The following is a 13,555-nucleotide window of genomic DNA, read 5'->3' as shown; positions in this document are numbered from 1 at the left end:
TTTCAAATCCGACATCGAGGTCAAAAGTTATAGTCTAATTGCGAAACCAGAAAACCGTGACCTAAAACAGGGTTGGCGCCGTCGCCCCTCCTATAGAGTCGCAGCGCCACTAAAGTCAGAGATGCTTTTGCGTCGCGACGCTCAACCACTTGAACCACGACACCATTGTGAAAAAACCCAGAAATTTCTATATTTTCTTGTGATTTCTCAACTCAAACCGACCCCAATACGCCCCAAACCTATACCTAACTCAAAAATTGTGTATACCAAAGCAAATATACACATCATAGAACATCTCATAACCACAACTAAATGTCCAAATTCAGTTCCCATATAAAAATCTCACCATTTATATCAAATTTCCCCAATCCTTCCTAAATCCTAAGACTCATTAGTTTTCATGGTTCCAATTCAAATTCAGAGTCTATACCAAGACATAAACATGGTTCTAATGCCCACTCACTCATTAAAACAACCTAAAGTCCTCAAGTTTTGAAAATTCAAACAAAATTCCCAACTTCCTCAAGCACACATGATGAACACCAAGAACACATACCATAGATGAGAAATTATTGGTTTCCAATGGTTGGAACTGATCCTAGTTGTTGCAAAACCTTCCCTTAATGCTTAGTTTCCCTTCAAGATCCTCAATTCTCTTGGAAATTCCTTCAACTCAAATCTTGGACTTGGCTTAGGTGGTTTGTAGTTTTGTTGGTGAGTGTTGAAGAGAACCGTCAAGAAGGAAGAGGATAACCTAGCACGGGTAAGGGAGAAACCTTCAGCCTTGGTTTTCTTTTTCTCTAATCTCATGGTCAAATGACCATTTTGCCCTTATCACCGATTAACCCTTTGACCACCAACAATGGTATTTTTGTCATTTGCCTATAATTCCCACTAAACCTCATATTACACCACTAATCTCCCAAATTATCCACTAGTTCATATTAGGAGTTTCGGGACGCTACAATAAAACACAAGAACTAGGATACTAATATCGTCCTCGAATAAATCATAGTTTTCGCTACTATTGGATTGGAAATGTAACTAAATGACTTGTTGTCTAGTACCCCGAACTGAATATGGTAGCTCGTATTTTCAAGGTACAAACACCTTTGACCAGTGTGTTCAGCTTCCTCTAGCATTGTCTGCCAATGAAACTCGTCAGCCATCGTACTTATCATTGCTGCTTTTCCTAATTGGTCGAAGCAAGTGGTGGTCGAAGAAAGAGAAGTGGAATTTTTTTTGATTTTTTGGTATAGTGAAGCCTGATAAATTTTTAAATAAAAGTTTCACACGTTATTTTTCTAAATTAATTAATTTTCATCTGTAAATTTTCCTATATAATAATTTATTTGTTTTTTTACTTCATACTTAAAAATTTTGGCTTCATCACACCATTTTCTCTATTAAAATATTATATATATATATTTATGTATTGAATAATAGTGTATACTGTATACCAGTACATTGGTTAAAGATTACGTGCAAGTTTAAAAACAATTAATAAATTCTGGTAAAGTTTCTGAAAAGAATTCAACCAAAGAAAAAAAGAATATGAAGAAGTCCAGAAGTATTTTAGATTGAATTAATTCGATAGATTGCAATTTGAAGAGATAATATTATTACTAAAATAATAGGGAAAACCAATGTAAATAGGGAAAACCAAAATACAAGTATATGCAAAAATACAATTGATAAAGTGTTTGATTAAGATATATGTTACAACTTAATTACTAAAAATACAAATAAATAAAAAGATGTCGAAGAAGAAGATTACAAACTCAAAATAATAAGAACAAGAAGAACAAAACAAAAAGAAATAAGAACAATAGAAATAACATAAACTCTCACACAACCAAAGTGTAGAATAGTGAGGATGACCAACTTGAATAAGGTTCAAGACCTTTGTCCAAAAATTTATTTTCTTATATTCTCTAATCACTAAAGGATCTCTAAGGAAATAGCTATCTCAAATTGTAAGTCTCAAGTCTCTTTGGTGTACCAACCAAGTGTTTTGTGGATAGAAAATAGTATATCTAGCAAGTGAGCATTAGACTCTTATTTGTAGAGTTTTGAGACACCATTTAAATTTCAAATTCCACCAACCCTTGGTTGTCACCAATATTTAATTAGATGTTTATGGAATTAAAATGAAGATTTTGGAGTTAGTTGGGAAGTTAAAACTGTTTAAATTTGAAAATTAGAAATGGGATTTGGTTGTTAGCACCCGAGACTGCGACTAGGAGTATCAGTGGCCGCAACCACTGACCTCTGTCCCCCAGGCCATGACCAGGGATAATCAGTGGCCACGGCCACAGTGCAAATTTCAACCTCCAATTTTCAGTTTTCCAAAAAACGTCACAATCTCTTCCCACGTGATTTTGTAACATCCATACACCTAATGAGAGTTAAAAACATGTCTCCAACAGTCCTATTACATGATGGCTTTGTGAAATCCAAACTCAAATGTTAACAAACAATCTACACATTATTGGGTAATATTTGAGAGTAACAATTTTGTAAATGACTTTGTATGACCCAATAAGCCAGCCAGACTGGTTATTATGGCCCAACCTGATGCAAACGGACTCACATATAACAGCCGGACCCGAATCTAGATATGCTCAGTCAGTCAGGGGCCTTGAAACAGTCAAAATACATATAACATTTTCCATGAATGTCAGCGGATAACCATTCGGAGCGAGTCAAGTGGATCAAGTGGGCAGAGGAGCAAAAGTAAAGAAAAAGATTATAAGGAAGACCCTAAGGGGAAAGTAGCAATCCATTTGATAACTATTACTCTAAATACTCTCTTTGACTAGCAATATTTTCTCGAATTGATCCTGTCAAGCAAGTCGAACCAGTCAGACTGACCTGACCAGATTGTCGAGCTCCGCCGTCACCTAACCACGAACTAGTCAGATTCACTTGATCGGGCTATCAAGCTCCGCCATTACCCGATCCTCATCCTACTCACTTATTCAAGATTACTTACATTATTATTTTACTTTTTGAGTTATATCTTACGACAATCTGACTAACTTGAGTATCGGAATCCCATTGGCTGACACTGACACTGACCCCACCAATGCTCCCAATTGAACTACTACCTCCTTCTTTGTTCTTGACAGGTTGCTAACATACTATTCATCAATTATAGGAATCAACCTCTACAATAACAAACTTAGTAGTTCACTTTTTCACACAATTCATAAAGAATATATTCTAAAATAAAAATATCAAGAGGAGATATATTTCTCAAAAAAAAAAAAAAATTTGACAAATATATTTCTCAAATTTAGTTCATTATATAAGATATTTAAAATTTTCTCAAACAAAAAAGATATTTAAATAAAAAAAATACAAAATAAATAATGTAAAATTTAAATATATGGCGTGTGAACCTTTGAAGCCTCACCTTTGAATCCTAAAAGAATCTTTTAATTGTAGGGTTGGGTGAGACAACTATCTCACCGCACAGTTACTTTATCAAATCCCCAGATTCTCCTCACTCCATAAACCTAGAACTTTGAACGATTTCCAGAGGCTCTTTCTCTCTCAAGCCTGAGCCTCTTCTCTCGTACACAATCACCACCCAAAAGCTTTCAAACCTCCTCCCATGGCGGCCAAGGTCTCTTCTTCTCTATCAAAGTCCACTCCTTTCTCTCTAACCCCATCTCAAACCCCTCTCTCTTTCTCCCCAAAACCCCTCCCAAAACCTTTCTCTTCTTCTTCTTCTTCTCCTCCCAAAACCGCCTCTCTCTCCTACACACACAAAACCCTCTTCACCGCCTCAGCCAAAACCCCTATCTCCGACTTCTTTCCCGAAGACAAGCAAAACCCAGATAGCACTTTCGATGACTACTTCCATGATGATGACGAAAAGCCTCGCGAGGAGTGTGGCGTGGTGGGTATCTATGGCGACTCAGAGGCCTCTCGCCTCTGTTACTTGGCTCTCCATGCTCTCCAGCACCGTGGCCAAGAAGGAGCCGGAATCGTTGCAGTGAAGAACGACGTTCTTCAATCCGTCACCGGCGTTGGGCTCGTCTCTGAAGTCTTTAACCATTCCAAGCTCGACCAGTTGCCTGGAGATTTGGCTATTGGCCATGTACGGTACTCTACTGCTGGGTCCTCTATGCTAAAAAATGTTCAACCTTTTGTTGCAGGGTATAGGTTTGGTTCCGTTGGAGTTGCCCACAATGGCAATTTGGTAAATTACAGCCTTCTTAGAGCAAAACTCGAAGATAACGGCTCTATTTTCAATACTAGTTCTGATACTGAGGTTGTTCTTCATCTTATTGCTATTTCAAAGCACAGACCTTTTATTTTGAGGATTGTTGATGCTTGTGAGCAACTTGAAGGAGCTTATTCCATGGTGTTTGTAACCAATGATAAGCTTGTTGCTGTCAGAGACCCCCATGGCTTTAGACCTTTGGTTATGGGAAGGAGGAGCAATGGTGCTGTTGTCTTTGCCTCTGAGACTTGTGCTCTTGATTTGATTGAAGCCACATACGAAAGAGAGGTTTTTCCTGGTGAAGTGGTGGTTGTAGACAAAGATGGTGTTCAATCACTTTGCCTAATGTCCCACCCTGAGCCAAAACAATGCATTTTCGAGCATATTTACTTTGCTCTGCCCAACTCCGTGGTGTTTGGCCGTTCGGTCTACGAATCTCGGCGAGCCTTCGGTGAAATCCTTGCCACTGAAGCCCCTGTGGATTGTGATGTTGTGATCGCTGTGCCTGATTCTGGTGTGGTGGCTGCTCTTGGCTATGCTGCTAAAGCTGGTGTGGCCTTTCAACAAGGGTTGATAAGGTCTCACTATGTAGGGAGGACTTTCATCGAGCCTTCTCAGAAGATTAGGGACTTTGGTGTGAAGCTCAAGCTTTCGCCGGTCCGAGCAGTGTTGGAAGGCAAAAGGGTTGTGGTTGTTGATGACTCAATTGTTAGAGGAACAACTTCTTCAAAGATAGTTAGGTTGCTTAAGGAGGCTGGAGCCAAAGAAGTTCATATGAGAATAGCCAGTCCTCCAATCATTGGATCATGTTACTATGGAGTTGACACACCAAGCTCAGAAGAGTTGATTTCGAATAGGATGAGTGTTGAGGAGATAAGGGAGTTTATTGGGTCGGATTCACTGGCTTTTCTACCATTTGATAGTTTGACCACTTTGTTGGAGAAAGAGGCTCCCAAGTTTTGCTATGCTTGTTTCTCAGGAAAGTACCCTGTGGAGCCTAGACAGATTAAAGTAAAAAAGGTTGGGGATTTTGTGGATGATGGTTTGAATGGAAGTTTGGAATCCATTGATGGAGGTTGGGTTCAAGCTAACGTGAACCAGAAAGATGAGGAGATTAAAAAGGATAGTGTTGTTAAAGTATAGAAATATGCTCTTGTGGGGAATAACTTGTTTTTTTTTCTTCAGGGATATCAAACTGTGTGATGCAGTGGGGGAATGGGGACTAATTTCATCATAAGTGTTTTTTATTTTGAAATTTTTGATTTGAAATCCTGTTACACAATCTAGTTGGTTTTTTTTGGCTAGTGATAATTAATTTATTGGTAATCTTCATCTTAGTAGTTTGTAGTTTAAGGGATGCGGAGCTTAATGGAGTTTATTTGCTTACATGGTTTTGTCGTATTAAGCATAAATACTACTCAAGTCAAGTCCGACTCTTATAATTAAATAAATATTTTTTTGCTACTATATTATATTGTCCCTTCCTTTTATTTTGGAGTTATTTCCATCTAACTTTTGGATGTGTTAAAATCCCATGTTTTTTCTTCTTTAAATTGGTGGAAAAACGTTCTTTATTTTTGTCACATAAAATATTCATATACAGCAAATCCATATATTCTTCCAGAGGAAAGAGTTGCAATTGATGTTTAAAAAAGTGTAGTAAAAAAAGGAAAATTTACTAAACCAATTATAAAATTTGAGCAGTACATCAACTTTCAAAAACATAACATCAATTCAAAAGAGTAGCATGAATAAAAATGAGTAAAAATATATATGATATGAAAATCAACTCAATTAATTTTGAAAATTAAAGAAAATCACAAAATTTTATAAAATTAATTTGAAAATTTTCATTATCAATTTTAAAAAAAAAAAAAAAGCTGCAGGAAAAGATTTGTGCTCTCTATATGACTTTGTCAACCTCCGACTAGGTCGAATAGTTCGACTAAAGCCTATGAATTTGGAAAGAAAATTCAACCTGAAAATACTCCTTCGATGAGTTTTTTCATGTTTTGTAATCCAAAAACGCTTTGAAATTGATTTCTTGATGGTTTCTATCATTTGTTTTGGATTAAAAACAAATGAAAATCAAACTTTTATTTCCAAAGAGTTTCGGCCAAGAACACCAAAAAATTTATCAACTTATCTGACTAAAATCATATTCTAACTCTACCTAGACTGAAAAAATGAAGAAAAAAACACAAACAGTAAAACTGAAACTAAAATTGACATACTATATAAATGAAATGTTTTTACGAAAAATTGTATGCCATGTAATGATCCCTTTTTTTGTAGGGTATTTAAATGTAGAATATAATATCATAAATTTTAAATATTTACCTTGAAATTTTAGAATAATTTGAAATCTACACTTAAAAAAAAATCTAATATACAACATTATTTTCTTTTGTACCCATTTTTTTCTTCTTTAAAAATTATAACCACAAACGTATACCACTACTTAATATCATTTTTTGTGTCAATAAGATTATTTATTATAAGATGTTTTAGAGACTTTATTTGAGGTTGAATGTGATGACAATATCACAGATCCAGAGATAAACTTAAATTTTAGTTTACCCGACATATTATATTATTATATAATATTAGTGTATAATTTAAATATAAGGATGTATTAATAAAAAATATAATTTAAGAAGTGAAATGTAAAAAATTATGAGTGAAAGGGCATATTAATATAAATACAAGAGTTAAGGACTAAAATATAAATACAATATATATTAAAAAAATTGATAGTTGAATGTCTTATATAGGTCCTCTTATGCATAGATGAATGTCTTAAAATTTTAAGAAAACTAGGAAAGTCAAGAAATCAACCTAGTAAAAGAGATGATTTCGAATCAACCTATTTTTGTTTGAGTCTAATTAAGATAGGTTGAAAGTGTCATCACAAGTGATAATTTCATGAACAGTATTGAAATATATGATGTTATGAAAGAAGAAAAGACTTTTCAAGTCAAATTTGTTTTTATTTTATGAATAATGTTAAGAGACATTTATATTATCCAATACTATATTATTATGGATGTGGGTCATACCTGATAATTTAATATTGGGAAAGACCATATGTATAATGTATTAGTGTGTAATACTTCATAATATTGCTTTATATATTAAAAAAATAAGACTTGTTTAGTATAACTTTTGTTTTTTACTATTTGACAGTAAAAGAAAATACAAATTTTTTAAGATTTTATGCTTTTTTAGATCCTGTATTTTGGCTCATTACCTATTTGGACCCTGTGTTTTGAAAAATTATTTTTTGGACCCTGTATTTTCTAAAATAGTTTAAATACACCCCTAAACCCAATTTTGATCAAAGTTTTTTGAACTAAAATCACAAATAATCAATCAAACTAACAACTCATAACAAAAATGCAGTCATTCCGTCTAAGAACTGTGTTGTTATATTCAATTTTTTGTTCATCAAAATCAAGTTTAGGGGCCTATTTGAACTATTTTATAAAACACATGGTCCAAAAAATAATTTGTCAAAATACAGGGTCTAAACAGCTAATGAGTCAAAACACGGGGTCTAAAAATGTATAAACCTAATTTTTAATTATTATTTGGATATTATACTTTAAAAGTATTATTTAAATCATAATTATTTTAATACATTTATTAATTACAATAATATTAATTATGAAATATATTACTAGAATGTGTATAAAGTAGAGTTTTTTTTTTTTTGAAAGAGCTTAGATAGACATTTATTAAAAAAGAGTTCTAGAACACAAACATTTTTAAAAATTCATCTAAACACTCTCCAAATCAACTTTGATACTTTGTACAAACTTTAAACATGCCAAAAAGACTCATAATCAAGTTGGTTTCAATTACATCATCAATGGGAACACCTTCAACCATGACTCGATACCATTTAGAATGTAAGCTAAATTGTTTTTGAAATATCATCAACAAAAGTACTATCACAATTAACATACACTAGGACCTTATAAATAAAGTCTTGGAAGTTTAAATGGTCAGGATAAAGACCTTCTCTAGAGCTATTAATTTCTACACAATAGAAAAAGGATGCGGTGTGTGGGAAAAGAATTTATTTTTCAAATTTCAAAATATAAGTCAATAAATAATAATAATCGATAAACATGGCTCCATATCATTGGTAAAGTTGTGTTGAAGGTTTAAATTTTAATGGTGAAGTTGGAAAGAATTGATGCATAACACTCTCATGGTCTTCGTTTTCACACTTGGCAATTGACACTTAACCAATGTCTACTCACTTTAATAGCTAAGAAGAAGCTTTCAATGGGAGGCTACCAAACTCAACCTAGTTGAGAATTTTGCAACTTTTTTATTTCAGAATAATTTTGAGATTATCTCCAAGGTCACCATTCTCAAATCTCCTATGGATAATGATTATGTGTATTTATTACTAAAAATGTTTGCAACTTACCAAATAAAACAATCTCACTTTTTTTAAAACCTTTATCATCACTTTACGTGTCAAATGAAAAAACACTTTCCAACTCAAATCATTGGGTAAAATTAGATTTTTACAATTCCCATTCATTCTAGTACAATAATAAGATAAGAGTGAATCAGATAAGGTCCCACAATGGGTTCTACAATAATATAAGATTAATCTTAAGATAATAATAATAAATTATTATTTTTTAATAATTTTTAGAAATGAACTCTCGTTCAAATACAAAATCTGAACAAAGCAAACTATTGTTTTACTTCGTTGCAACAGGACACAATTTATGGATGATATGATTAAATTTAACTCTAAACACCAAAGATAATAGTGGGTAGGACTGGAATGATCTGTTCTCTGCAAGCGCATAACAATACAACATTAGCCATTTTCTGCTCGATCATATGCGTTGGATTTATGCTTTGGTGCAAATGTGAAATCTTCGGGAACTTTTCCTAGCAACATTTCTGATATCCTAATCTGCAAAATGTGACATAAAAAAGATGATTAATTTGCATATTTTTTGTGGGGCACCATTTGGATTGATGATGATCAACATAGTTGGATAATATACCCAATCCGCTGCAGAATCAGAAGCCATCAGCGTCTCAAGGTCATTACGGCCGAAGTAGGACGGTTGTCTCCAGTTCAGTCGTTGCGGGATGACATCAAGAAGACCAACGGGTACGTATCTACATGTGTAGCTAAGCCATTCTAGCAGGAAACGCCTAGTTGTCTCCACGCCTGAAGAATTTTATGATCAAGCTTCGGTAGTTAATTTCACAATAAATAATAACTTTGTGTAGATATATATATCATATATGTAGGCTGAAAAAGTTGAACCTTTTGTGTCGGAACCCCAATGCTCAAGGCCAAATCGAACAAACTTCTTAAGAATATCGAATCGTTCTCCAGAACTAATGTCCCAGTGCCTTTGCTCTTTGATTTCGGTAAATAACCAAGGCTGCAAAGCAGAATATAAACTTTAAGCTATATAGTTAAAATCAAGAATATATGTAAGGCAAAACTACATACAACAGACCTTAACTAGCGCTCCTCGAGCAATCATGCAGGTAGACAGCTCAGGGCAATCAACCTTGTGTTTGTTCCAGTCCAGATAAGAGAAAATATCTCCATTTCCCAATACGTGCAATGTGTCGGGGGCTTTTTTCGCACACTGGTATACATATTCCCAATCTGCAAGCTTGCTATAGCGTTGCTGTCTTGATCGACCATGTATCGTTACTGCACTGGCTCCCCAGTTGCCCATGTCTGCAATAAGTGAATCAATGCGATTTTTCCCTTCGAAATAGGCTGTACGCACCTAGTACAGCAAGGGAAAAATGTTAAAATACATCTCATCTGTAAGAAGTTAAGAACACAGCCAAGCAAATAATGAAATCCGAAAAAGAGAACAGAAAGTATGCAACCAAGCTTAACAAATTACCTTAGTGGTATAAAAAAAATCAAGAAAAATCTACTGCATTACAGGAGCAAATATCTACCAATTGCATCACTCTATCAAAACTTTTGTTTGGGTAAAAAATTGTAAGTACCTTAACAGTAATCGGTTTTTCTACCGTGCCAGAAGCTGCCTCTATAATTCCTTTCATTCGCATTGGCTTCATGAGAAGAGCAGATCCAGCGCCCTTGTTCACAACAAGATCAATGGGGCACCCCATATTTATATCAATAAAGTCCAGTGTGCATTCCTGATCTATAAGTTCAACAGCACGTGAGACCGTGTCTGCAAATGCTCCGCATATTTGTACACCAAACAAATCCTCAGACGCATGTCGTCGTAACAATGCCCACTCTGATGCTTGACCCTGTTCCCAAATGAAATGTTAAATAAAAACATTAATCAAATGTCAAATATCCAAATTATGCGTCCATTTTTTCAAGAACCGAACATCTCAAGTGATAAATAAATAAATAAAAGAATCGCCTAGTCATTCAAAATTTCATACAATCTACAAAACATTTTTTTTAACAGAATAAATGTCCAAGAAACTCCTGACCCACTTGAGTCTTTGTAAACACAAAGTCACAAAGCCACTCACATACAAACATATGTATCTCCAATAATGATAATGGAGTGGTGTTATATTTTCCCTCCACAGAGGCTTGTACGAGTAAAATGGATGAATATAAATCATTGAATCCTCCTTGGAGAATTAAAAGTGCGTTAAAGAAATTAAATTTAACTCTACAAGGTAATCAGCCTAGAGAAAATATTAATAATAACTACAACCAGCAGAAAATGTAATTTAATCTACATCTAAACCATTCAACCAGCAGGAAAAAAAATAGCCAATATTAAATCCTTTGGCCAGCAGAAACAACATACAAACCTGCAAAAGATTGGTACACATCGCCATTTCACCACAAGTCACATCGGCCCCTAAAACTTTGCAAACCCTTCTAAAAGGAAGATTCCCAACTGTGGTCAGAGGAGCAAGGTACAGCTTATCTCTAAAATCAATAATCTTCTTTTCACGTGGGTGTACTTTCAGGCTTCCATCAGTTTCTGGGGTTAAAAGTTCAGCAGTAGAATCTGCTTCTGGTTGTTTGGAGCTTTCACAGACAACTTTCTCCGTGCCACTTACACCTATTGCAGTTTAATCAACAATACATCAACTAGAGCATTGGTACCTGTGATAATAAAGAAGGGGGGAAACAGAATAGATACGAAAAACTAGAGAAGAGCAAGGAAAAACCTCCAACTTCCACTTTGTCAGAACAATCATCTGCATCTACACACTTCGGTTTCTTTAACGGCCGTGGTTCATTGGATTCAGATGCATCTTCAACATCGTCGTTTTCTTCTAATACAACAGTATTTTCAACTTCTGTATCATTAACCAATGCACTAGAGCCATTTCCATTGGCAGCATCACAATTATTTGCAGTAATGTGATCATCACCATCCGGCTTATTTTCTGAACTCTTAGCTTTAGAATTGGCAGGCCCCTGCAACAAAAATATAGGTAGCTATAAATACAATAATCCAGGTAGCATTTGCAGATTGCATATGCAAACCCTTAAAAAGGCAATTTATTGTCAGAACAAGAGGCTAAGAAATACCCATTTAGATAATGAAGAGAAAAAGAAATGAAAGTTTTACGCGAAGAAATTACTAAATGAATCATCTTAAAATCCAGGACCAAAGGATGAAAAAATAGAGCGGAATCTTATAATACAGCAAACACATCAGTTGCATAATTAATCAGTTCATATATCAGACAAATAATGGTTAATGTGTAATCAGTGGTGTATTTACTGCACTGATTTCACCTCAAAACATAGAGATCCAGAATACCACGATTAAACCAGCACACATGCAATTACGCAAAAGAAAATGAAAACCATGAGTCACTAGAAAAGAAAATCTAATCAGATAACTCTCTCTGCAAAATTATATCACTAAAGGGAATCAAAACAAAAAAACAAATTGTTCAAAAGGAAGTAAGAAAAAACACACAAGGACACAGCCAGAAAAAGAGCAGATAATGAGATATGACTGTTGAGTGATAACTTCGTTCATACCATGAGTCCAAGAGCTTTAACTTTGGCATCTGCTTTCGGGAAATTCATTTTATTTTTCCACAACAATCTTTGAACATCTTTTCTCAATCCATTCACCTCTGAGCTATTCCTTCTAGCACTTTTCACTCCAGAATCACCTTCTGGATGTGTACTCAAAAATCTACACGCCAAACCATAAGGACATGGCTCTTCAGCAGTTACAAAAGGACATTCGCCCTCCAAGTCATCAAGTTTCTACATTCGGAAACATCGAACTCTATAAATTCTTGAATGCCATAGCACTTTATGAGGGGAAAAAATCCACCAAGTCATTGAATAAAAATAAAATGACCATTACACTACCTGATTTTTGAAAGCCTCCACATCATGGCTGAAGCGGCACTTATCACTATAAGGACAAGAACTAGGATCTCCTGTCTTTGCAACCTCAGGGCAAATATTTGAAGAAGATTTCTGTTGCTGCAGGGTTCAAAAATTTCATTTTTAGGCCATACAATCATTTCTTTCTTTCTATTCCATCTCATAGACAAATGCAATAGGTTCAATGAAATCAATGGGCTGACAAGCTCACACTATATAATAACAGATACTCAATTCTTGGTCATAAGTAACACTTGCAGTTCAGCATTAATCGAAATTCAGAACCATTTGAAATTTAAATAAAAAAAATTACTTACAGGTATGATCAAATTTGCCTATAATACAATCCAAAAAGTTTAGAGAACAGCCAAAGTTTCAATCCTTCATACCTAAGTAGAGAAGCATACACATATATACTAACATATACATAGACATTCCTACAGAGAACTACATTACACATATATGTATATGTAACGAGAGAGTACCTGGCGGCGCTCACGTTTGGCTTGGCGCTTAGACTTCTTTTCCTTCACAACGCTGGGCTGAGCAGGCTTCTCTTTCGACTCCGAAACGGCACCGTCTTCTTGATTGTTCGAAACAGGTCGAACCGGATGAGGACGAAGAAACTCTCGCTTGACCGGAGCGATGGCCTTGGCGACGAGCTCTTCCGGCGTTCTATACTCCGGTTGCCCGTTCGAGGCCGCCACTTCTGGAGTGGCCGAGTCCATAGGTTCCTGGACGAGTTGAACGTCGGCTGGTGACTCGTCCATGGCGTATTTCCGAGTTCCGAGTGGACTCGGTGGCTGTGAAAAAAAATATATCAGGCGCTACTTTACAAGGGTTTATTATGTGAGGTTCTGAGACAAACAGACTGAGCGAGTACTCTTTCAGTAGGGCTTTTGAGGCAGACGATTCTTCTGTTTTTTTTTTTCCTCTCCCTGAAGACA

General features: G+C 35.2%; 2 protein-coding genes across 2 annotated transcripts; one reads left to right on the top strand and one right to left on the bottom strand.

Annotated features, from left to right (window-relative positions):
- Window positions 1-3,543: 3,543 nt before the first annotated feature.
- LOC133781855 (amidophosphoribosyltransferase, chloroplastic-like) lies at window positions 3,544-5,701 on the top strand. The gene has a single exon (XM_062220957.1). It carries the CDS (start codon window positions 3,620-3,622, stop codon window positions 5,375-5,377), a length of 1,758 nt encoding a protein of 585 aa, XP_062076941.1. The 5' UTR covers window positions 3,544-3,619; the 3' UTR covers window positions 5,378-5,701.
- A 3,165-nt stretch (window positions 5,702-8,866) lies between these two features.
- Window positions 8,867-13,504, bottom strand: LOC133781854 (tRNA-dihydrouridine(47) synthase [NAD(P)(+)]-like). Its single transcript, XM_062220956.1, has 10 exons — window positions 13,094-13,504; window positions 12,591-12,707; window positions 12,249-12,482; window positions 11,420-11,672; window positions 11,054-11,310; window positions 10,256-10,528; window positions 9,742-10,023; window positions 9,543-9,663; window positions 9,274-9,443; window positions 8,867-9,179 (listed from the first exon to the last, which is right to left on the bottom strand). Exons 1-10 carry the CDS (start codon window positions 13,376-13,378, stop codon window positions 9,081-9,083), a joined length of 2,091 nt encoding a protein of 696 aa, XP_062076940.1. The 5' UTR covers window positions 13,379-13,504; the 3' UTR covers window positions 8,867-9,080.
- Between the last annotated feature and the right edge of the window lie 51 nt (window positions 13,505-13,555).

The sequence above is a fragment of the Humulus lupulus genome, chromosome 6 (assembly GCF_963169125.1).
Source record: "Humulus lupulus chromosome 6, drHumLupu1.1, whole genome shotgun sequence".
Taxonomy (NCBI): domain Eukaryota; kingdom Viridiplantae; phylum Streptophyta; class Magnoliopsida; order Rosales; family Cannabaceae; genus Humulus; species Humulus lupulus.
This window is presented reverse-complemented; position numbering and strand designations above follow the sequence as displayed.

Bases quoted from the DNA above. Each gene is read 5' to 3' on its own strand.
- LOC133781854 (XM_062220956.1), bottom strand. From the start codon at position 13,378: ATGGACGAGTCACCAGCCGACGTTCAACTCGTCCAGGAACCTATGGAC. The intron at 11,673-12,248 runs GTATGAACGAAG...TTTTTGTTGCAG, and splicing joins TTAAAGCTCTTGGACTCATG to GGGCCTGCCAATTCTAAAGC. The intron at 10,024-10,255 runs GTACTTACAATT...TTGCTGTACTAG, and splicing joins AAAAACCGATTACTGTTAAG to GTGCGTACAGCCTATTTCGA.
- LOC133781855 (XM_062220957.1), top strand. From the start codon at position 3,620: ATGGCGGCCAAGGTCTCTTCTTCTCTATCAAAGTCCACTCCTTTCTCT.